Source organism: Hyperoodon ampullatus (genome assembly GCF_949752795.1).
Source record: "Hyperoodon ampullatus genome assembly, chromosome: 4".
NCBI classification, from domain to species: Eukaryota; Metazoa; Chordata; class Mammalia; order Artiodactyla; family Ziphiidae; genus Hyperoodon; species Hyperoodon ampullatus.
In genome coordinates this window covers 119,882,887-119,905,843 of record NC_136917.1, presented here as the reverse complement: position 1 = coordinate 119,905,843, position 22,957 = coordinate 119,882,887, and the positions used below count along the sequence as shown (strand labels likewise).

General features: G+C 40.5%; 1 protein-coding gene across 3 annotated transcripts in view; it reads left to right on the top strand.

The window, feature by feature from the left end:
- Positions 1–9,315: 9,315 nt before the first annotated feature.
- The window catches only part of MCCC2 (methylcrotonyl-CoA carboxylase subunit 2), a gene marked incomplete at both ends in the record, with an annotated part of 64,905 nt that continues 51,263 nt past the window's right edge, over positions 9,316–22,957 (top strand). For all 3 annotated transcript variants that reach the window (XM_079701736.1, XM_079701734.1, XM_079701735.1), the window contains 5 exons: positions 9,316–9,444; positions 13,022–13,088; positions 17,001–17,085; positions 19,486–19,587; positions 21,742–21,869. In XM_079701736.1, coding sequence (XP_079557862.1) covers positions 9,316–9,444; positions 13,022–13,088; positions 17,001–17,085; positions 19,486–19,587; positions 21,742–21,869 — 511 coding nt within the window. The remainder of the gene's footprint in view (positions 9,445–13,021; positions 13,089–17,000; positions 17,086–19,485; positions 19,588–21,741; positions 21,870–22,957) is intronic.

Sequence of the window (22,957 nt, the reverse complement as noted above, 5' to 3'; positions counted from 1 at the left end):
CATCAATATGAATTTAAGGGTTGATTTTAATTTTGAGATTTTGTGATTTACATAGGTAATTCTGTTACCCACCCAAGCAAATCTTTGGTGGTTCAAATTAAGCTTCTGAAAGAACAGATTTATTCTTTTATTTGAAAAGGCTTCTGGGTTGATAATACATTAGATCAGGAGTCAGAAACATTTTCTGGAAAATACTTTCGAGTTTGTGGGCCAGATGCCCTCTGTGGTAACTACTCAACTCTGCCATTTCAGTATGAAAACAGCTACAGGCAATACTTAAATGATGGACATGGATGGGCTGGGTTTTTAGTCTGACCCATACATTAGACAGTAGTTTTCTTACCTTAAGGTGCTGATGTCATTACCTATGAGATATTTGTCACTGGAGTTATGAGTTGTGCCTAACACTTAAACCCTTGATTGCATTATGAAATCAGTATTTCAGTTGGGAAGATATTTTAATGTCTAATTATGTTTGTAATTTGAAAAAAATGGTGGCCAGTTTTCAAGTTCATTAGTAAAATTGGATTTGGCTTGGCAAGTATAACAGTAATCCTAATTTATGAAAACAGTTGATATTAGAGCATTTCTTATTCATTGCCTTATAGTGAAATTTGCAGTTTAAACTTTTTTGTCATAAAGGAGGATCTATAAGGAAATTCTCTATAGATATGCATTTATTTATTTCATTGGATTAATATGTCACAGAAATCATGGTAGCAAATCACATAGCTATTTTAATGCCCTGTTTTTATAAATTTTAAAAATCTCATATTCTGAAAAGGCTTCTTTCATTTAGTTCATGTTAATTTGGGTGTTATGTTGTCATAGCTAAACTGTTATTTTATCCCTTGTTTAATGTTACTTTTTAACTTTGTTAACATCTGTCTCTTGTTCATCTACAATGAGTTAATTTTATGGAAGATGTAACTTCTTACTGTATGAAGGATAATTTTATCTTTGGGCTAGAGAATCAAGTCAGACAACTGAATTATCCTACTATTATATCCTTAAAACTACTCTTGGAAAAAGAAACTTAATCAGTGTATTTACCTTACAAGGTGGAAAGACTTGTTCACACCTGTGTTTAATCTGACTCATGTAAAGATGATGTTGTGAAGAATTTGTATTTTATAAATCTTAAAAGAGATATGATTAAAGGTCTTTATTTTTTTCTTGACTTTTCCTCCTGAACACTTACGTCTTAGCAAGTGATCAACATGATGGCTTCAAAGCCTAATTGTTGGTAAATGATTGAGGCACATAAAAATATGAATATCCACTGTTTACCACCATGTTTTTTGAAATAGAAGTGACCATGTATACTATCTTGCTTGAAGAAGTCTTTGACAAAAAGCAATATCTGTCATTGTAAATTTTCTTGTTCTAAAGAAAGCAGTTATATTCTATAGATGTAAATTATGTAAATAAAAGTTATTTTATATTATTTCTGTTGTGTCCTTTTTTTCAAATGACTTAATAAAGATATTAATGTGTTAGTGAGCAAAAAATAGTTTTGTAAGTACAGCTTACCCTTCCTTCCTTCCCTCCTTCCATGAGAGTATAGTATATTTGGGAGAATTAATATTTTTCTTATGTGCATGCTCTGAAGGATATTATTTTGATTTTGCAAGAATAAAAATAGACTTTCTCCCACATTTGGGACATAAGAAGAGTCGGTTACTTTTTTATTTATTTGCTCCTATGCAATGAATTTTTGGCTAAAAGAACTGAATCTCTTTTTTTTCTTCCCACTTTTTTTCTCTGTAGAGAAAAACAAATGGGAAACTTTAGTTATGGATATACTATAAACCTGGACTTTTTATATGGTCAGTTGACCTTTTATTATGGTATATAAGGATTTTACTTTCTTACAATTCTCCTCACTCTTTTCCTGCTTTCTCCCAATGTTAATCACAATTGGGGGTTAATCCATATTCAGTATTTGTACTGTTTTAATTGTAATTTTTCACTGCTGTACCACCTAATGAACTAATGACATTTCCTTTCTGGTACAACTTTCTGTTTTTCTTGGAGTTAAGAATTGTTTCACTTTTTCATTTGCTTTGGGTTTGTTTTTGAACCTGTGGCTTAACTTTCAACATCCTCTGGCAAGTCTGTTTATACTTAGTTATAAATGCTCTGTTGATACTTTTCACATGGTCAAGCTGTCAGATAAACTGTTTCCTTCTCTTTTTTCCTGGAAAACTTTATGGAGCTCTTTCCTTCCTGCTTTAATCTGGACTGAGGCTTCACAGGTCTCCATGGGCAGTGCAGCTGCCATGCTGGGACTTCTCTGAATTCCCTACCCATCTTTTCTGGTTTGGATTCCCTATTCTGGAGCCAGTGTCGTTGTCTTTCTTGAGGAGAAGCACATCTTCCACTTGTTTACTGCAAAAGGGTGCATGGATGATAACATAACTTGAGACTTCACGTGTCTGAGAGTTCTTTATTCTACTCTCAGTTAGTTGGGCTCTGAATAGAATTCTTGAATAATTTGAAAATAATTTCCACTTCATTTCAAAGTCATGCTCTGGTTATATTCTGGTTTTCAGTGTTTAAAAATCTTTTGCCATTCTGATTCTCTGTCCTTCAAATGTGGCCTATTTACACATTCTTTGACCCTGGTATTCTGCTCAGTAATGTGCACCCACCCTTTCCTGCTCCTACATTCATGCTGCTGGGCATGTCATGGGCCTTTTTAAACATGGAAACTCATTTCCTTCCCTTCTGGGAAATGTTCTTGCATTATTCCTTTGATAATTTCTCTCTTTCACTTTCACTGTTCTTATATCTGGAATTCCTATTAATCAGATTTTTTAATCTCCTTTACTTGTTCCCTAAGTTATCTTTTCTCTGCTATTTTCCATTTCTCCACCCCCTTCTCTCCTCATTTTTTTGTTTGCCCCTTTTTTTTGCGGGGGGAGATTTTCTCAATTTTTACTTCTGTTGGAGAAAAATCAAGTGTCAATTCCTTTTTAGAAGTAACTTTGTTAGTCACAAAAGCCGTAGAGAGAAGGCTAAGAATCTTGATGCTTCTGATTAACAAATGTGCAGAATCAAAGTCACAGAATGTGAATCATCCTTTGACTTAGTTCATAATTTTGAATCAACACAGTTTTCTGCAATGAACCTTTTTAAGGCATAATTTACATTTAATAAAGTACACAGATCTTAAGCTTTCAGTTTGATTACTGACAATGTATACACCTATGTACCATCCCACAAGACAAATAGACAACATTTCCATCATCCCAGAAAGTTCCTTTAAGCCCTTTCCCCACTGCCACCCACAGATAAGTTTTGCCTGATCTTGAGCTTTATATGAACTTTATATTATGTATACTTTTGTATCTGTTTACTTTTGCTCAACACATTTTTGGGATTCATCCATTTTCGTAGCGTATTAGTAGTTCCTTGTTGTTGCTGAGTTGTATTCCATTTTATCCATATACCACATATGAATATACCATAATTGCTATCTATTTTCCTACTGATTGTTTCCGAATTTTGGCTCTTTTGAATAAAGATACTATAAATATTGTTGTACAAATCTTTTTGTAGACATGTTTTTTTTTCTCTTGTGTAAATGCCTAGGAGAGGCACATCTTTTATATTTATTTTTTAAGTACTTGATGTTCTCTGATGCCTTTATAAATGGTGTTTTTTAAATGCTTATTTTCATTTGTATGTTTATTGCTGGAACATAGAAAAACAGTTGATTTTTGTATTGCAGTTAAGATTTTAACAAATGGGGAATCCCCTGGCAGTCCAGTGGTTAGGACTCCACACGCTTTCACTGCCGAGGTCGTGTGGCATGGCCAAAAAAAAAAAAAAAAAGATTTTAACAAATGTACTTTCTTTTTTTTTTATTAATTAATTTATTTTTGGCTGCGTTGGGTCTTCGTTGCTGCATGCAGCTTTCTGTAGTTGCAGCGAGCGGGGGCTACTATTTGCTGTGGTGTGCGTGCTTCTCATTGTGGTGGCTTCTCTTATTGTGCAGCACGGGCTTCAGTAGTTGTGGCTCACGGGCTCTAGAGCACAGGCTCAGTAGTTGTGGCCCTCGGGCTTAGTTGCTCCGCGGCACGTGCTATCTTCCTGGACCAGGGCTCGAGCCCGCGTTCCCCGCATTGGCAGGTGGATTCTTAACCACTGTGCCACCAGGGAAGTCCACAAATGTACTTTCTCTAACATCCTCTCACAGTCTAGCCCTTGGAGCTATTAAAGCAAGACTCTTTTTTTTAAAGTATTATAGGAATGCTCTTTGTTTTTAGCAAACAGACTTAGAAACTGAATTATAATGATAAGATAAACAGGATAATTATAAACAAGTAAAATTTTAAGTAACTATAGTATTAAGTATAAAATGTAATGCCAATGGGAAATATTTGCTAACCTCTCATTTATTTAATAAATTTAAAGGCTAGTAGAGTATCTTATCTCCTTAGAACATCTGTTTCCCCATCCTTTTAATAATTTCTCCCTAGGGAATTCCCTGGCAGTCCGGTGGTTAGGACTCCCTGCTTCCACTGCAAGGGGCACACGTTCAATCCTTGGTTAGGAAACTAAGATTCTGCATCCCGCGTGGCACAGCCAAAAAAGGAAAAAGAACTTTCTCATTAAATGGCTAATTAAACTCTGTAACCTCTAGCTTTTGTTACATTTTCTAGACAAGGAATTCTTATTTATTTATTTACTTATTTGGCTGTGTTGGGCCTTAGTTGCAGCACACGTGATTTTCGTTGCAGCACGTGGGGTTCTTTGTTGCAGCATGCGGTCTTCTCTCTAGTTGTGGCATGCGGGCTCTAGAGCGCACAGTTTCCGTAGTTGTGGCGCACAAGCTCCTTAGTTGCGGCACATGGGCTTAGTTGCCCCGTGGCATGTGGGATCTTAGTTCCCCAACCAGGGATCGAACCTGCGTCCCCTGCATTGGAAAGCTCTTTCTTAACCACTGGACCACCAGGGAAGTTCCCCAGCCAAGGAATTCTTGATTTTATATTTTTTTTCAAAAGCTTTAAAAATTTTTTTCATAATCCTGGTCTTTTTTTTTTTTTTTTTTTTTTTTTTTTGCTGTATGCGGGCCTCTTACTGTTGTGGCCTCTCCCATCGCAGAGCACAGGCTCCGGACACGCAGGCTCAGCGGCCATGGCTCACGGGCCCAGCCGCTCCGCGGCATGTGGGATCTTCCCGGACCGGGGCACGAACCCGTGTTCCCTGCATCGGCAGGTGGACTCCCAACCACTGTGCCACCAGGGAAGCCCCATAATCCTGGTCTTTGATGGATGCAATATATTTTCATTTCTCCAAGGATGTTATAGTTTCTTCTGTTCCTTGCCCTGATGGTTTCTTTTGAGTTTTTTTTGTTTTTGTTTTCTTGGTGGTAGTGGGTATCTTTTTCTTTTCCTTTTTAAAATTTCTTTCTTTCTGTTTTTTTTTTTTTTTTTCATATTGAAAGCTTTCTTCAGAATCCAGTGTTAACCATTATGGAACTGCAACAGAAAGCTTTCTTCAAATGCCCATTGATCCTTGGCTATCCATGCATATGTTAGAGAAAGTGTCTCAAAAAGCTGATTAGGAGCTTTTACAAGCTTATTGGAGGGGAGGTAGGATATGTAAATTTGTAGGTTACACTGTAGGTCAATTTTCTTTTTTAAATGTTGCTTTTTTTTTTTTTTTTTTAATTGGCTGCACTGGGTCTTAGTTGCAGCATGCGGGATCTATTTCCCTGACCTGGGATCGAACCTGGGCCCCCTGCATTGGGAGCAGGGAGCCTTAACCACTGGACCCCCAGGGAAATCCCTGTAGATCAATCTTCCAGGGAGTTTTTTCACTGGAGAACCTCAAACGTCACTTTGTAAGATCTTTTCTGTATAATGGTAAGGTTTCTCTAGACTCCCTTCTATATAAACCTGGTAGCCAGCATTTTGGAACTGGGTGGGAAAAGAGACTTGGGGGGAGGGGGCTCTCTTGATTTGGCCTTCAGACTGTCACTTAATCTCTCTGGTCTCAATTTGGCACTTCACTAGTGCCTAGTGTCCCTAAATTTGGAACATTTCAGATTCAGTTTCTCCAGGGAACATATATCTCCTGGACAGACTGGGGGGGTGGAAACCTGGGGTTTTAACTACTTCTGCAAATTTTCAAGTAGTTCCACCATTTCTTGGTCTCTACCACCTTTCTCCACTTCCATGCACATATTTCTCTGTACCTGGTACCACCAATTCTTGGTATCACCAATTCTGAGAGGCAAATTGACTTGTTACCTGTTTGTATTTTCCACTGCAAGCACTTAGATTTCAACTTCCTTAATTTTGCTAAATTTATTATTCCAATTTTTGCCTATTGTCTTCATATATCCCCTAGTTTAATTGAAGGTGGGATATGAATTATGTTTTTGTGTTCCTTTGTTGCTCTGGGATCATTTCTGAGAGAAGGAGGTAAAAAATATCTTTATTTTCGTGATAAAAGTTGAATTATGTATTCCCTTAAAAATGAAAATTAATAAAGAAAAATGTAAAAAGTAAATCTGAATACTATGGACAACTGAACACCAACCAATTGGATTATCTAGATGAAATGGACAAATTCTTAGAAACAAAACCTACCAAGACTACATCACAAAGAAATAGATAACCTGAATAGACCTATAACTAGTAAGAAGACTAAACAGTAATCAAAAAATCTCCCCACAAAGAAAAGCACTGAATATGATGGCTTCACTGGTGAATTCTACCAAACATTTGAAGAAGAAAAAACACCAATCTTTCTCAAACTTTTCCAAAAACTTGGGGAGGAGGGAACACTCCCTAACTCATTCTATAAGGCCAGCGTTATCCTGACATGAAAGCAGGACAAAGACGCTACAAAAACAAAAAAACAAAAAAAAAACTATAGACCAATTCCCTTATGAACACTGATGCAAATATCCTTAATAAAATACTGGCAACTGAATTCAGTGGCATACTAAAAGGATTATACATCATGACCAAGTGAGGTTTATTCCTGAATTGCAAGGATGGTACAACATAGAAAAAATTGATCAATGTAGTTTACAACATTAACAGAATGAAGGAATAAACTTCACATGATCATCTCAATTGATGCAGAAAAAGTAGACGACAAAATTCAACACTTTTTCATGATAAAAATATTCAACAAACTAGGAATAGAAGGAAACCTCCTTAACATCATAAAAGCCACATGTGAGGGACTTCCCTGGTGGCGCAGTGGTTAAGAATCCTCCTGCCAACGCAGGGGACATGGGTTCGAGCCCTGGTCCGGGAAGATCCCACAGGCCGTGGAGCAACGAAGCCTGTATGCCACAACTAGTGAGCCTGTGCTCTAGAGCCTGCAAGCCACAACTACTGAAACCAGCTCTCCACAACTACTGAAGCCTGCGTGCCTAGAGCCCGTGCTCCGCAACAAGAGAAACCACCACAATGAGAAGCCTGTGCACCGCAACGAAGAGTAGCCCCCGCTCACCACAACTAGAGAAAGCCCGCGTGCAGCAATGAAGACCCAATGCAGCCAAAAAAAAAAAAAAAAGCCACATGTGAAAAACTCACAGCAAGCATTACACTCAATGGTGAAAGGCTGAAAAGTTTTCCTCTAAGACCAGGAAAAAGGCAAGGATGTTCACTTTCACCACTTCACTTCAACATAGTACTAGAAGTTTTAGCTGGAGCAATTAGGTAAGAATGAGAAATAAAAGACATTTAAGTTGGAAAGGAAAAAGTAAAATTATCTCTATTCACAGATGACTTATTACAAAGCCCTAAAGATTACACACACACACACATACACAAAACCTGTTAGAATTAATAAATGAATTCAGCGAAGTGGCAGTATACTAACTTAGCACACAAAAATCAGTTGCATTTCTATACACTAATAATGAACAAACTGAAAAGGAAATTAAGAAAGCAATTCCATTTACAATAGCATCCAAAAGAATAAAATAGGAATTAACCAAGGAGGTGAAAGACTTGCACAATGGAAATGAAAAAACACTGCTGAAATTAAAGAAGACATAAATAAATGGAAACATATCCCATGTTCATGGATTGGAAGACTTAATATTGTTAAGATGTCAATGCTACCCAACATCATCAACAGATTCAATGCAGTCCCTATCAAAATCCTGGCATTTTTTGCAGAAATAGAAAAACCTACCCTAAAATTAATATGGACTCTCAAGGGATCCTGGATAGCCAAAAAAATCTTGAAAAAGAACAAAGCTGAAAGACTCACACTTAATGATTTCAAAATTTACTACAAACCTACAGTAATCAAAAAACTGTGTGGTACTGGCATAAAGACAGACATACAGACCAATGGAACAGACCACAGAGTCCAGAAATAAACCATTGCTTATGAAATAATTTTTCACAAGGGTGCCAAGACTATTCAATGGGGAAAGGACAGTCTTTACAACAAATGATATTGGGAAAACTGGATATCTACATACAAAAGAATGAAGCCACACCCTTACCTAACACCATATACAAAAATTAAATCTAAGACTTAAGTGGACTAAATAAGATTAATTTTTTCTCACTGTCCAGTGGATGAGAAATTGTGAGGAAGCTCAGATTTGTTATAGGCAAAGTTTTAGAAGTACATTATAATTGTACATCTAAGTTGTAATTTATCACTATTAGAATTTTTATTTTTATTTACTTGTTTATGTTCTCTCCGCTTTATAAAAGAGGACGCTTTGCCTGTTCTCCACTGTATTCCCTGCTCCAGAAGAGCACCTGATTGGGGACATTAAAGACATATTTGATTAATGAATGGTTATCCCCTTAAAGAGTTTCTTCGGGCAGCTTAATAAGCCTGTTCAGTTTCCAGCTCTCATATAAGGATAAGCTTTTTCAAGCCCCGGAATACCCTTTCTAGCAGCAGGGGAAGAAGAAAACAGCACATAGTAAAAGCACAGAGGCCGACAGCAAGGAAACTCAGCCGCAGCTCCTAAGCTCAGCATCTCGGGAGACTGGCAGGCTGCAGAAGAGTCGCTCCACCCCGGGAACCGCAACGCTCCGGGGCTCGCGATGGGACAGGCCTCGCGGGGTTGCACCTCTGTCCCTTATTCGCTGAATTCGGGGGGCGTGGTGCTCAGCGCTGACCAATCACGGGCGGCGTGCGCCGGCACGTGCCGAGGCTGGCCTCAGAATCGGGGAGGTTGCAGGCGGGTTGGGACTGCAAAGGCCGGCGCTGAGTTATATCCCGAAGCGTGGGAGTTGGAGGGGAAAGCCTCGGCCCCAGACCGGCGCAGGCCGCTCTCTCACGCTTCTTCCTGCCTCTGTGCCTGCTGCCATGTGGGCCGCCCTGAGATTAGCTTTGCGGCCGTGCGCTCGCGCCGCTGCCCCCGCGCCGCGCGCCTATCATGGAGACTCTGTGGCGACGCTGGGCACCCAACCGGACTCGAGCTCTGCCATCTACCAGGTAGGGCGGGTGAGCGGCCCGGGCCTGGAGTACCCAGCCCGAGTCAGTGATTCCTTTTCACCGACGGCACAAGGCGTTGGCCAGACTGGGAAGCAGGTACAGGGTAGGCGCACTTCAACAGTCGCTGCTCTTTTCTCTGGATCCCCAGTCATGATTCTGGGACGCACCAGGGGGTCGTGAAGTTTGAAAAAGAAAACAATTCCAAATCAGGTACATTTTAGTTCACTTTTAGCACTGGCACTATACTTTGTATCTTTAAAATCAGTGGTTCTCAAAACCAGTGGCTCTCTGGTTTAGCAGTCACCTGGGAGCTTGTTGAATATACGGCTGCCTCAGCCTCACCCTGGGCCTTTTCCGTCTCTGGGGTGGGGTCCTGGTGTTTGCATTGTTAATGAAGTTGGTGAGAGGGGAGGGCAGGGCCTTGGTGGCAGCCAGCTTTGGGAACCACTGGCCTAGCACAGCTGACCCTGGGTTGTGCTTACCAGACTTGAAATGGTTGGTTATGTTAATAGAAAATATTTATCTTTAAATGACTTTTCTTGGAATTGGGAGGTATCACAACATTAAAGAAACAACTCCTGGTTTGTGAAATATCAGAGCTGGAAATTTTCAGTCTGTCCCATGGTTTCTAAGCCTGTACAGATAACATTTAAATTGTGCAAATAACTTTCAGAGAAGACTTTTTCTGGCCGCGCCGCTGCGGCAGGTGGGATCTTAGTTCCCCGACCAGGGATCGAACCCGTACCCCCTGCATTGGAAGCTCAGAGTCTTAACCACTGGACCGCCAGGAAGGTCCCTCAGAGAACACATTTTAAATAATTCCTGCCTTTGGGAAAACAAGGAGGTTGGAAAGGAAATCAGCAGGCTGAGGCAGAAACAGTATCCAATGGGAGACTTCCAAAAGTCTTTAGATGTCCTGGGATCAGGAGAGAATGTTTATTTCAGAAACATTAAGTGGTTACAGTGGTCTAGCCACTATTTTAGGTATTTGGAGTAGATGTGTAGGGATGGAATCATAATTTTGTGGGGGAGACGACAAGAAAGCAATGCATTGTGATGAGTGAGGTCTAAAGCTTAAAAAAGGTGGTTGCAGATAGGAGGCAGTGAGTGAGTTGGATCTTGAGTTGGATAAGAACTGGCCAGGTTCAGGATGGAGAATAGGAGGCAAGATTATACAAACTAAAGGAGTTATGAGAACATAGGTACCAAGTTATGAAAGTGGTTAGTGGGAGTGAGAACTTGGAAGTCCTGGCCAGGGTGTAGAATTCATGGAGTAGATGGGATTGCTTATGCAGCCAGGTGGAGGAGGGAAGCCATGTGTAGAAGCCACATTTAGATTTCACTTTGCAGTCTGTCTGCTAAGATATTTAAACAGAGAAGTGGCATGATCCTATGGACATGGTAGAGTAATCAGTGTGGCTGCAGTGTGGAGAATGGGTTTCCCACCTTTTTCAATATGGTTTCTTGGCTGGGTGTTCTCTTGGTTGCTGTAGACCTCTGAGTGTTTTCCAGAGCTCCTGTAAGGTTACTTTAGCCAGTTTTGGGTTGTTTTGTGATGGCTCTGTGGGGGAATAAGGGCCTGGAGCTTCCTGCTCTGCCATCTTTTTTTTTTTTTTTTTTTTTTTTTTGCGGTACACGGGCCTCTCACTGTTGTGGCCTCTCCCGTTGCGGAGCACAGGCTCCTGACGCGCAGGCTCAGCAGCCATGGCTCACGGGCCCAGCCGCTCCGCGGCATGTGGGATCTTCCCGGACCGGAGCACGAACCTGTGTCCCCTGCATCGGCAGGCGGACTCTCAACCATTGCGCCACCAGGGAAGCCCTGCCATCTTTTTGAAGTCAAGTCTCGGCTGATGTATTTGATGGTGGCTGCTAGCTAGGGCTTAGGGAGTGTGAGCCTGAGATTGTAACTTCTTTCTCTATGTAAAACGTTTTATGTTCTGGTTCATTCTGTGTGCCAGTAATTAGAATAAGAAAGTAGCTGTGCTATGGTGGAAAAAGCACTGGCTTAGTATTTCATGTATGTTTAAAAGCTAACAGGCAACATATTTCCATAGGGGGAAAAAGACCTGGTGGAAATGTGCTGAAGTGTCAACAGTGGCCCTTTCAGTGGGCAGAAGAGACATTGTAGCATGTTGCTTTAAGAGCGAGTTTCTGGTGTTGGTGAATTTTGGTTTAAATCCTAATTCTACTACTTGTTAGCTGAGTGACCTTGGACTGATTACTATATTAGCCAGATTTTGCTTCAGTAATGCTGAGTAGCAACCAATCCCAAGATCTCAGTGTTCAGAAGAACAAGTATTTATTTTTTGTGCTTGGATCTATGGGTTGGTTGTGGCAGTTCTGCTCTAGGACTGTAGTAGATTCAGGTCTGCTCTACTTGTTTCTTATTCCAGGACCCAGAATGAAGGGGCAGTGGCTGCTGTGGGGTGCTTCTCTCATAATGGAAGGCTGGGGCACAAGAGGAGAGCATGGAAACACTTTGTTCTTCTTAAAGCCTCTTCTTGCAATTGGTACACTGTCGCTTTTGCCCACGTTCCACTCATCAAAGCAAGTAATACAGACAGATTCAGAGACTGTGGGGTAGGGAAGTATAATCTCACAGTGAACCTTGGCTAGGATGGGAGGGAAGGAAGAATTTAAAATAAGTAGTACAGTTTACCTTATGGTCTAAGATGGCTGCTTAAGCTCCAGCTATTATGTCTGAGTTCCACGTGCAAAGGAGGAGAAAGGGTGAATAGGTAAAAGGACACCCTCACCTTCTTGTCCTTTTTTTTAAGGAGCCTTTTTAGAAGTCATACCTAACAACTTCTGCTTATATCTCATTGGTTAGAGTTTAGTCACATGGCCACACTTGTCTGAAAAAGGAGGCTGGGATTAATTTATTTTTTTATTTTTTGGCCGTGCCGTGTGGCTTATGGGATCCTAGTTCCCCAACCAGGGATTGAACCCATGCCATTGGCAGTGAAAGCCTGGAATCCTAACCACTGGACCACCTGGGAATTCCCCCCTGTTCCTTTTTAAACATAAAATAGGATCCATTTTCCCCCGGGCTTTGTTTTTAAGTGTAATTTGTCAGTAAGTGTAAAACAAGTATTTCTGCATTGGTTGGAATCTCCTCACGATAGTGGTTGAGGGGACAGAAAAAATAAGATGGCATTCTAACCCTCAAAGGGCTTATATTCATTGACAAAAGAAAACAAATACTAGAGATCAATTAAGTTCTGTAGATGTGTAAGGAAGGAAGTTGTTAAAATGAGTGGGAGTAGCCAGAAATTGTGTTGGAGATGAGATGGAACATCAGTTAGGCTTTAAAAGGGGGGTGAGATTTGGATAGATGGACCAGAGAGGGGGATGGTAGTGCAGAAGAGCTTGAGCAAAGACAGAGAGGCACGAATTAATCTTTTTTACACGTTGGAGTTGGCCCAGCACGGAGGCCACACGGGTGGCAAAGTGACCCAGTGTGGAGGCCACATGGGGTTGGCATGTAATGCTGTTCTCCTTAACCCTTATTATGGTAAAAAAAAAAATCATTGCTTTCCTATAATACTCTCCCTGTTTTTCTTTGCTTCTGTTTTAGGAAAACTACGAGCAGATGAAAGCACTAGTAAATCAACTCCATGAACGAGCACAGAACATCAGACTGGGTAAGCACTCGTTTATTCTTCAGTTTATGCTTTTAATTAAGATGTCCCTTATAATTATTTATTTTAGGAAAAACTAGTAGCATCAAACTTTTGACTCTTCAAGACTGTGCATTTGCTGTTGGTGGGAATGTAAATTGAGGCAGCCACTATGGAACACAGTATGGAGGTCCTTAAAAAACTAAAAAGAGAGCTACCATATGATCCAGCAGTTCCACTCCTAGGCATATATCTGGAAAAGATGAAAACTCTAATTCAAAAAGATACAGTGTACCCCAGTGTTCATAGCAGCACTATTTACAAGAGCCAAGACATGGAAACAACCCAAATGTCCATCAAGAGGCGATTGGTTTAAGATGTGGTATATATATCCACATAAATATATGGGTGTATATACTCAGCCATAAAAAAGAATGGAATATTGCCATTTGTAGCAACATGGATGGACCTAGAGAATATCTTACTAAGTGAAGTAAGTCAGGAAGAGAAAGACAAATATTATATGATATCACTTATATGTGGAATCTAAAAAATAATGCAAATGAATCTATATACAAAACAGAAACAGACACACATAGGAAATAAACGTGGTTACCAAAGGGGAAAGAGAAGGGGGGAGAGATAAATTAGGAGTATGGGATTAACAGATACAAATTACTATACGTAAAATAAATAAGCAAAAAAGATTTGCTGCATAACACAGGGAACAGTATTCACTATCTTGTGATAACTGATAAAGGAAAATAATCTGAAAAAAAATAAAACGGAATCACTTTGCTGTACACCTGAAACTAACACAATAATGTAAATCAACTATACTTTAATTAAAAAAAAAACTGCATTTGTTGGCAGGCAGACATCTTATTTTTTCCTATTACTTGGCCAGTTTTTCTGCTCTTATAGCACTGCCATTATTTGGGGGAAAGTAGAAATTCAGGTTCATCAATTTCTTTTTTGGCTGCGCTGTGCAGCTTGTGGGATCTCAGTTCCTCTACCAGGGATTGAACCTGGGCCACGGCAGTAAAAGCACCAAATCCTAACCACTAGACCACCAGAGAACTCCCTCATCAATTTTTTTTTTTTTTTTTTTGCGGTACGCGGGCCTCTCACTGTTGTGGCCTCTCCCGTTGCGGAGCACAGGCTCCGGACGCGCAGGCTCAGCGGCCATGGCTCACGGGCCCAGCCGCTCCGCGGCATGTGGGATCTTCCCAGACCGGGGCACGAACCCGTGTCCCCTGCATCGGCAGGCGGACTGTCAACCACTGCGCCACCAGGGAAGCCCGCTCATCAATTTTTAAAACTATTTCTTCTTAAGGTTTTTATTTCAGCCACAGCATCACACTGAAATTTTTGTTTCACTTGAAGCAACTAAAACATTTTCTGTTCATTAGTCATATTCATACTACATACTACATTTTGCGTAATTGTGCATTTTCTGCTGTGTCATGTAATTTGGAAATAATTTCTATATGGGTTTATTGCTAATTAAATAAATGAGATATCCTAAAAACTTTGTAAATTGCATGCAGGTTGTTAAACTGCATGCAGGTAGTTCCAGCAATGCATATAGCACCATTGAAGTGACCACAGTTAGACATTTGAGCTGTGCACCCAGAGGCAGACAGCTATGTCGCGACTGCCCCCTGGTGACAGAGATGAAAAGATGCTATAAACTGTAAAATGCTTCCTGATTTTAGGGGTGTTAAAATGTGAACAAAATGTGTGTTTTAGAATCAGTGCAATATGGTAAATGAGATAGAAGGAAAACATCAGGCTTTTCTGGCTCTGAGTCTGTGGGAGTGGAGATAGTTAATGCAAAATCTTTTAAAAGTAATCCTTGGAAAACTAAGGTGCTGTGACATTCTGTCTTTTTGTGGTGGTCCACATATCCTAGGCCAGTTTAAATGCCAGAGGAGCTGAATTCTGTGACCTGAGAATCTGTATCAAGGATAGCACTCTTTCTGGTTTTTCCTAATAAAAACAGAATTCACTAGGTGCTCGGAATAGCAAAGTGAAGCTCTAGGCAGAATTAAGAATAATGTTGCTCTAAGTACTAAAGAAAACCCCAAAACACAGATATGTTTTCTTATCTCTTTTTCATCCCACCCTCCCCTGCCATGCTTTTTCCTGCTAGTCCCTTAGTGGACGCTTATGTCGTCAAACTCTCCAAAGACCCTCACCCAAGCCTGGTCTTCTTTGCAGTGTCTTAGGTTTATTTTTCTTTAATACTTACTTTTAAACAGCTTTATTAAGGTATAATTGATATACAATAAGCCGCATTATTTAAAGCTTACAGTTTGATGAGTTTTGACATATGTATACACCCGTGAAACCGTCACCACAATCAAGACGATGAATGTGTCACTCTCAGAAGTTTCCTCTGCCCTTTGTCACTCTCTCGTCCTCCCTCTCTCCTATAACTATACACACCTCAGTAGGACACTCAGTTCTTGGTGGCTGGGAGAAAAGAGGAAAGCTGTTTGATTTAATTCATACTATCTTGTAAGGCTTTCCCTCCCAGAATTATTTTCATTTTAAAAGATTAGATGTATGTTATGATTTTCTTGGTTACCTTAAGGCAGATTTAGTCTTAAAAATATACCCTCTACCTTTTCAGAAAAAAAAAAAATCCCCTTAGACATAGGAAAGTCCTGATTTGAAAATAAGGTTGTGCTACTTGGAGGCTTGTTTGAAATCTGTATGAACTTATTTTCTCACCTAAAAAACAAATAGCTTTCTTCAACAGCTGAACATTTCAGCAGACAAGGAGTATATTAAGATGGAATTCTTGGGCAACAGTGAAGGTAAACATATTAAGGTACAATTTGATCATCTGTTCTGATTATTTACCTTGGTTTGCTGAGAGTGAGTTATGGATATTCCCCAGGTACCGAGCCCAGCCGTTCTCAGGCTGGGTGAGGTTTGGTGTACCCCTCACCTCAAGCAGCCTCACTGGGTTGGTTACCCCAGCGGACTCTTCAATTATTATTATTATTATTATTTTTTATATAAATTTCTTTATTTTTGGCTGCGTTGGGCCTTCGTTGCTGCATGCAGGCTTTCTCTAGTTGTGGCGAGCAGGGTCTACTCTTCGTTGTGGTGCACGGGCTTCTCATTGCAGTGGCTTCTCTCATTGTGGAGCACGGGTTCCAAGTGCCCGGGCTTCAGTAGTTGTGGCCCATAGGCTCTAGAGCGCAGGCTCAGTAGTTGTGGTGCACATGGGCTTAGTTGCTCCACTGCATGTGGGATCTTCCTGGACCAGGGCTCGAACCCGTGTCCCCTGCATTGGCAGGCGGATTCTTAACCACTGCACCACCAGGGAAGCCCCTCTTCAATTATTGTAATTTCCTTTAGTCTGGAGCAATGTCAGGAAACACCGAAGATCATCTCTGATTCAGGATACTAACAAAAGGGGACTTTTTAATTGCTATATAAGGTGTTCAACTCTCTCCTATTTGGGGGCCTAAAAATAGCACCTTTAGCTAAGTTTTGTTGTGCTTATTATGAAAATCATTTCTAAAATAATGCTTTTTACCTGGTACAAATGAAGATAGGAACTTTTCAAATTTCACATAACATATAGGACAGTGCTAGTATTTATAGTAGGTGTAATAAGTGTGGTGGAGATGAGACAGTATTTGCAATGTGTGAGATGCAGAGAAAAGTACTGTGTTATTTCCTTAAGTAATTACTACTGAATTTAGAAAATGTATAATATACTGTGGGCTCAGGGATAGATTGATTTTAAAAAATGCCAGTTTGAATGATCTGAAAAATCAGCTGTTTTTCACAGGATATGTTAAATTTTTTTTAAAGTACCATATTTTGGATTAAGTGTTATATGTTTTTCTGGTATTAAGTTAAATGGAGACCTTATAATGAATTCATCTCATCTAATCATATTTTTTATCACAGGAGGTGGTGAGAAAGCCCGAGCACGTCACATATCAAGAGGAAAACTGTTACCAAGAGAAAGAGTTGACAATCTTATAGACCCAGGGTTGGTACATACCCAAGTGCTTGCTCAGGGTGTTCTCTATTCCATGGTGCTTTCTTAGGTAGTTTTTTTTTGTTTTTGTTTTTGTTTTGTTTTGTTTTGTTTTTTGGCCATGCCACGTGGCTCATAGGATCTTAGTTCCCTGACCAGGGATTGAACCCAGGCCCTCGGCAGTTACAGTGCAGAGTCCTAACCACTGGACCGCCAGGGAATTCCCATCTTAGTTTTATAAATAAATGATTTTAAATTCTGGTTCTTATCGTAAGATTCAACAACAGATGTTTATTGTGAGGCTACTATGTGTCAGGTGCTGTTCTAGGTGCTAGTGATACATCACTGAACAAAATAGACAAAGTTCCTTGCCCTACTGGAATTCACTTTGTAGCAGGAGGAGATAGAAAATAAACGATAAGTGTCATAAATTATATAGTGTTAGAAGGGATAAATGTCATGGGAAAAAGAAAAGGTAGACCAGAGTACGGGAGAGAAAGATGAAGGTCAAGTTGTAGTTTCAAATGAGGTGGTTCAAATAGGCCTCATTGAGGTGGTGACATTTGAGCAAAGATTGGAAGGAGTGAAGAGAGATGGGCTCTGAATATCTGGGGAGAGAGCGTTGCAGGCGGAGGGCATTGGCCAGTGCGAAGGTTCTGCGGTGGGGGCAGGTCACAGATGCTGATATGGAAGGGACTGGAAGGTGGTGGGGTGACGGGAGTGAACGGGGGAGTAGCAGGAGACGGGTGATTTCGGTAAGAGGTTTGTAGGCCAGTGTAAGAGTTTGGGCTTTTACTCTGACAAAAATGGGGAGATTTTGTAGGATTTATCTGACTTAGGTTTTAAAAAGTTATTCTGGCTGTTGTCTTGTGAGTAGACTGTGGGCCTTGAGGGTGGAAGCACCAAGACCAGTTAGAGAGAGGGACTTCCCTGGTGGTGCAGTGGCTAAGACTGTGCTGCCAATGCAGGGGCCCGGTCAGGGAACTTAGATCCCACATGCCGCAACTAAGACCCAGCGCAGCCAAATAAATAAATAAATAAACAAACAAACAAATAAATAAATCATAAAAAAAAAAAAAAGACCAGTTAGAGGGCTTCCCTGGTGGTGCAGCGGTTGAGAGTCTGCCTGCCGATGCAGGGGACATGGGTTCGTGCCCCGGTCCGGGAAGATCCCACATGCCGTGGAGCGGCTGGGCCCGTGAGCCATGGCCGCTGAGCCTGCGCGTCCGGAGCCTGTGCTCCGCAACGGGAGAGGCCACAACAGTGAGAGGCCCGCGTACCGCAAAAAAAAAAAAAAAAAAAAAAAAAGACCAGTTAGAGAAATGAAGGCTCAAAAGTATTGTTTCAGGGGCCATGCACACAGACGCCCAACCTGGAGACAAACACCGCTAACACCTAGTGTGTTTCCTTCTACACTGTTTTTGTGCAAATGTGAATCACTTTTTTTTTTTTTAAAGAAAAATGGAATCATACTAAATGTGGTGTTTTATAACTCCCCGCCCGCCCCTGTTCCCCGTCACCCCAGTGTATCCGGAACATTTAAGTGAGAGAATAATACAGTGGTTAAGAGCCTGGTCCCTTATTACGGAGCTTATTAAAACCCAGCTCTGCCACTTACTAGTAGTTGTGTGACCTTAGACAACTGACCTAATCTCTGTGTTTCAGTTTCCTCATCAGTCTGTGGGGATCATAATAGGATCCATATCAGGAGGTAGTTCTGAGGAATGACTGAGTTAGTGTTTCTGAAGCTCCTAGGAGAGAGGCTGGCATGTGGTAGGTGCTATGTAAGTGTTAGGTGCTATTCTCTTTCTATATTAATAAACACATCTGTACAACATCTTTAAAAATAAGAACCTAGTGTTCCTTTGTATGGCTATACTGTATAAATCCCCAGGGTGGTCACACTAGATTTTTTTTTTTCTTTTAAATTTATTTTATTTCTTTATTTTTGGCTGCATTGGGTCTTCATTGCCGCACCTGGGCTTTCTCTGATTGCGGCGCGCAGGCTTCTCATTGCATTGGCTTCTCTTCTTGCGGAGCACGGGCTCTAGGCACATGGGCTTCAGTAGTTGTGGCGCACCGGCTTCAGTAGTTGTGGCTTGTGGACTCTAGAGCGCAGGCTCAGTAGTTGTGGCACACAGGCTTAGTGGCTCCACGGCATGTGGGATCATCCTGGACCGGGGCTTGAACCCATGTCCCCTGCATTGGCAGGCGGATTCTTAGCCACTGCGTCACCAGGGAAGTCCCCTAGATTTTGTTTTTGACATTGTTTTTGTAGATTTTATGTCCAACACGCATATTTGAAACATTGCCCCATTAAAGAAAAAAATTTCCTTTTCCACGTGTTAACTGTTTAAATATGATTTTTTGAAAAACGACATTAATTCAAGCAACATCTTTTCTTCCGTTCAGGTCTCCATTCCTGGAATTATCCCAGTTTGCCGGTTACCAGTTGTATGGTGATGAGGAGGTCCCTGCCGGTGGCATTATTACAGGCATTGGGAGAGTGTCAGGGTGAGTATTCTGCCCACACTCAGCCATGTGGTTCAGGAAGCAGGCCGGAGAGGCAGGGTGTCCAGCACTCACTGCTCTGCATATGAGCATGTGAGTTTTATGCTCGTGATGTTATTTAGGACTGAGGCTTCCTACCCAGACATGTGTTAGATTCATCTGTGGAGTGTGTGCATTTTAGCTCTTGAGATTCCATGGAGGCAAGGGCCAGGGCAAGACTGATTTTATCTTTTCACTAGAGCTGCTCTAGTGTTGGATAGTATGACTGAAAAAGAATTCACTCGTTTAAAAGGTCTAAAGTAGTACTTCATAGTAATTGAAATTGACCTTTCTTACATAATCATATGGTTGAATATGGTCAGCACTCTTTCTCTGGCAGATGATAGATGTGCAAACTAGCTAAAACCAAAAAAGAATTTATTGACTCTCTTAACTGATAAGTCTGGGCCTAGCTGGGTCGAGGAGCACAAACGGTGTTACCAGGTCACAGGCTGGGTTTTGGTTTTGTTCCTAGGCAGGCCGAGCTGGCCACAGGCATCCCCGGCTTCTGCGCTCTAAGCTTAGCAGCTGCAGTGGGCTGAGAGCTCCTGAGGGTGAAGGCATGGGACCAGAGCCCATTATTGAGCCCACAGTATGGACGCTGAGTAGAAAGGCCTGGTCCTTGTGCTCACCTCTGAAGATGGGCTTTGGGGTCAGTCCCGCTAGAACCTCAGGGATCAAAAATAGAGAAAGGGCAGTTTCTGAAAGAAAGTTTAGTTTTGTTGCCAAAATAATAGATGCTGGGTAGGCAAAACCAATAGATGTCTAATACAGTATTTTTGTGGACTAATTTTATTTCTCATTCTGTAACATGTCTGTGACCTTTTAATAAGACAAGTAAAAGTGGTTATGTCTCTTGTCCAAGGTCTTATATATACCAAGTGGCAGAGTCAGAATTTCAGCCTAGCTTTGTCTGACTTCATAGCCTGGGCTGTTTCCTGTACCAGAGCTTCTTAAGCTTTTCTAGTGCAGCACCCCCAGGACGGAGGAGTCACCATACTCTGGAGGTGTGGGGTAATGGCCCAGCACCCGCCAAAGCCTAAATTCCTTTTGAAGTCTAGTTTGTTCAATGTTAAAGTCATTAAAAATGTACATCCCACTCTAAAATGTTAAATATAAAGTGGAAAAAGGCTTTATATATAACCTAGTGAATAAAATTGATGCTCAAAGGAGAGGAGCCACATACCCTAATAAAAGAAGTACAACACTACCTGAGGCTGTGTGCTCAGTTGCTGTTCTCTACTTCATTTTCAGCAAGGATTCAATAAGTTTCTTTTTAGAATTCTAGCGAATATAAAGTGAGGTAACAAAAACATCATAAATATAAAGATTAAATTTTGTGAAGACCACACTGTTGTTCTCTCCAGTTTCAAGTGAGCCTCTGATCTTCGGGTTTCCTGGCAATACTAAGCAGGCTCCCTTACTGGCCCTCTTCATTCACTTCCCTGCTTCTTGCGTGTTACTTGTGGGCCATGGTACCTGACAGGCTGGTTTTGGTGAGAAAAGGCACCACTAATGACTCATTATAGTATATGCTTTCAGACTACTATTTTAAAGTTTGTACCTATTGTTACTTTAAGCAAGATAAGTGTTGTACTTTAAACTTCTTTTAGTTTTATAGAAAAGCATATGGCAGTGACATGAAGAAAATATGAAAAATAAATACTTTTGATGGATCAGTTTTCCTTTTTGAACATTACCTTCCTAAAGGGAAATTTTAAAGGTTTATCATGAGGGATTTTCTCACCCCGAGACTTGGATTCCTCGTTGTTGTTGTTGTATTATCTTGTATTATCTTGTTAGGACCCCTTCCTTCAAAGAACCATTACAAAATGTGGCTTAGGTTGTTAGTTTTTCTCTACTAATATGGGGTGATGATTCTTTAAAAATGAAGTTAGAGTTTGTAAACTTATTAAAAGTGATTCATTTTATATAAATAAATATGTGAACAGTGATTAAAACTTTTATATCATAAGATTATCTACTAATGGCTGTCCCTGGGGATATGTACTAGAAATTGCCAGGCTGTATTGGGAGTGTCTTGTAATGAGATGCAATTGGTCTTTACTTTGAAGAACTCTCTCATGTTCTCTTTCCGATGAAATTTCTGCCTTTCAGAGTAGAATGCATTATTGTTGCCAATGATGCCACTGTCAAAGGAGGTACCTACTACCCAGTGACTGTGAAGAAACACTTACGGGCACAAGAAATTGCGATGCAAAACAGGCTCCCCTGCATTTACTTGGGCAAGTCACGAGAATTGTAAAATAAACGGTTATTAGCTAGAAAAATACAAGATTGTTTAGAAGGCTATATATATATATATGACGTTATCAATGGATATTTTTAAAAAACTGTTGGCTTCTCTTATAATTACAAAAGAGATGCATATTCTTTGCTAAAAACTCTGGGAGAAAAAGTAAACAAGCACTACCCATAATAACATCACTGAGGAAGAATCCCTGACAGTATTTTGGGGTTTGCCATTTTTTTCTCTACATGAGTGGTGTTTTTTTCTTCTATATATTGGGTGGGCCAAAAAGTTCCTTTGGTTTTTGAGTAAAAATAAAAGACATTTTTCATTTTCACCAAGAACGTTATTGAACAATGTATTCACCATTTTGTTCCACTACCTTCTGCCATTTTTCAGGCAACTTCATAATTCCATCTTCCCAAAACTTTTTATTTTTTTGAGCAAAAAACTGTTCCAGGTGCTTTTTACAGTCTTCCAGGGAATTGAAAATTTTTCCATTAAGAGAATTTTATAAAAACCTAAATAAATGGAAATCCAAAGGGGCAGTGTCTGGTGAATATGGTGGATGAATCAGAACCTCCCAACCAAGCTGTAACAGTTTTTGCCTGGTCATCGAAGAAGCATGGGGTCCTGCGTTATCCGGATGGAAGATTATACCTTTTCTGTTAATTCGGGACGCTTTTCCTAGAGTGCTGCTTTCATTTGGTCTAATTGGGAGCAGTACTTGTTGGAATTAATTGTTTGGTTTTCCAGAAGGAGCTCATAATAGAGGACTCCCTTCCAATCCCACCATATACACAAAATCACCTTCTTTGGATGAAGACCAGCCTTTGGTGTGGTTGGTGGTGGTTCATTTCCCTTGCCCCACGATCTCTTCCATTCCACATTATTGTACGGTATCCACTTTTCATCACCCATCACAATTTGTTTTAAAAATGGCATGTTTTCTTTACATTTACATAGAGAATCGCATGTAGAAATACAGTCAAGAAGGTTTTTTTCACTTAACTTATGTGGAACCCAAACGTCAAAGTGATTCACATAACCAAGCTGGTGCAAATGATTTTCAACACTTGATTT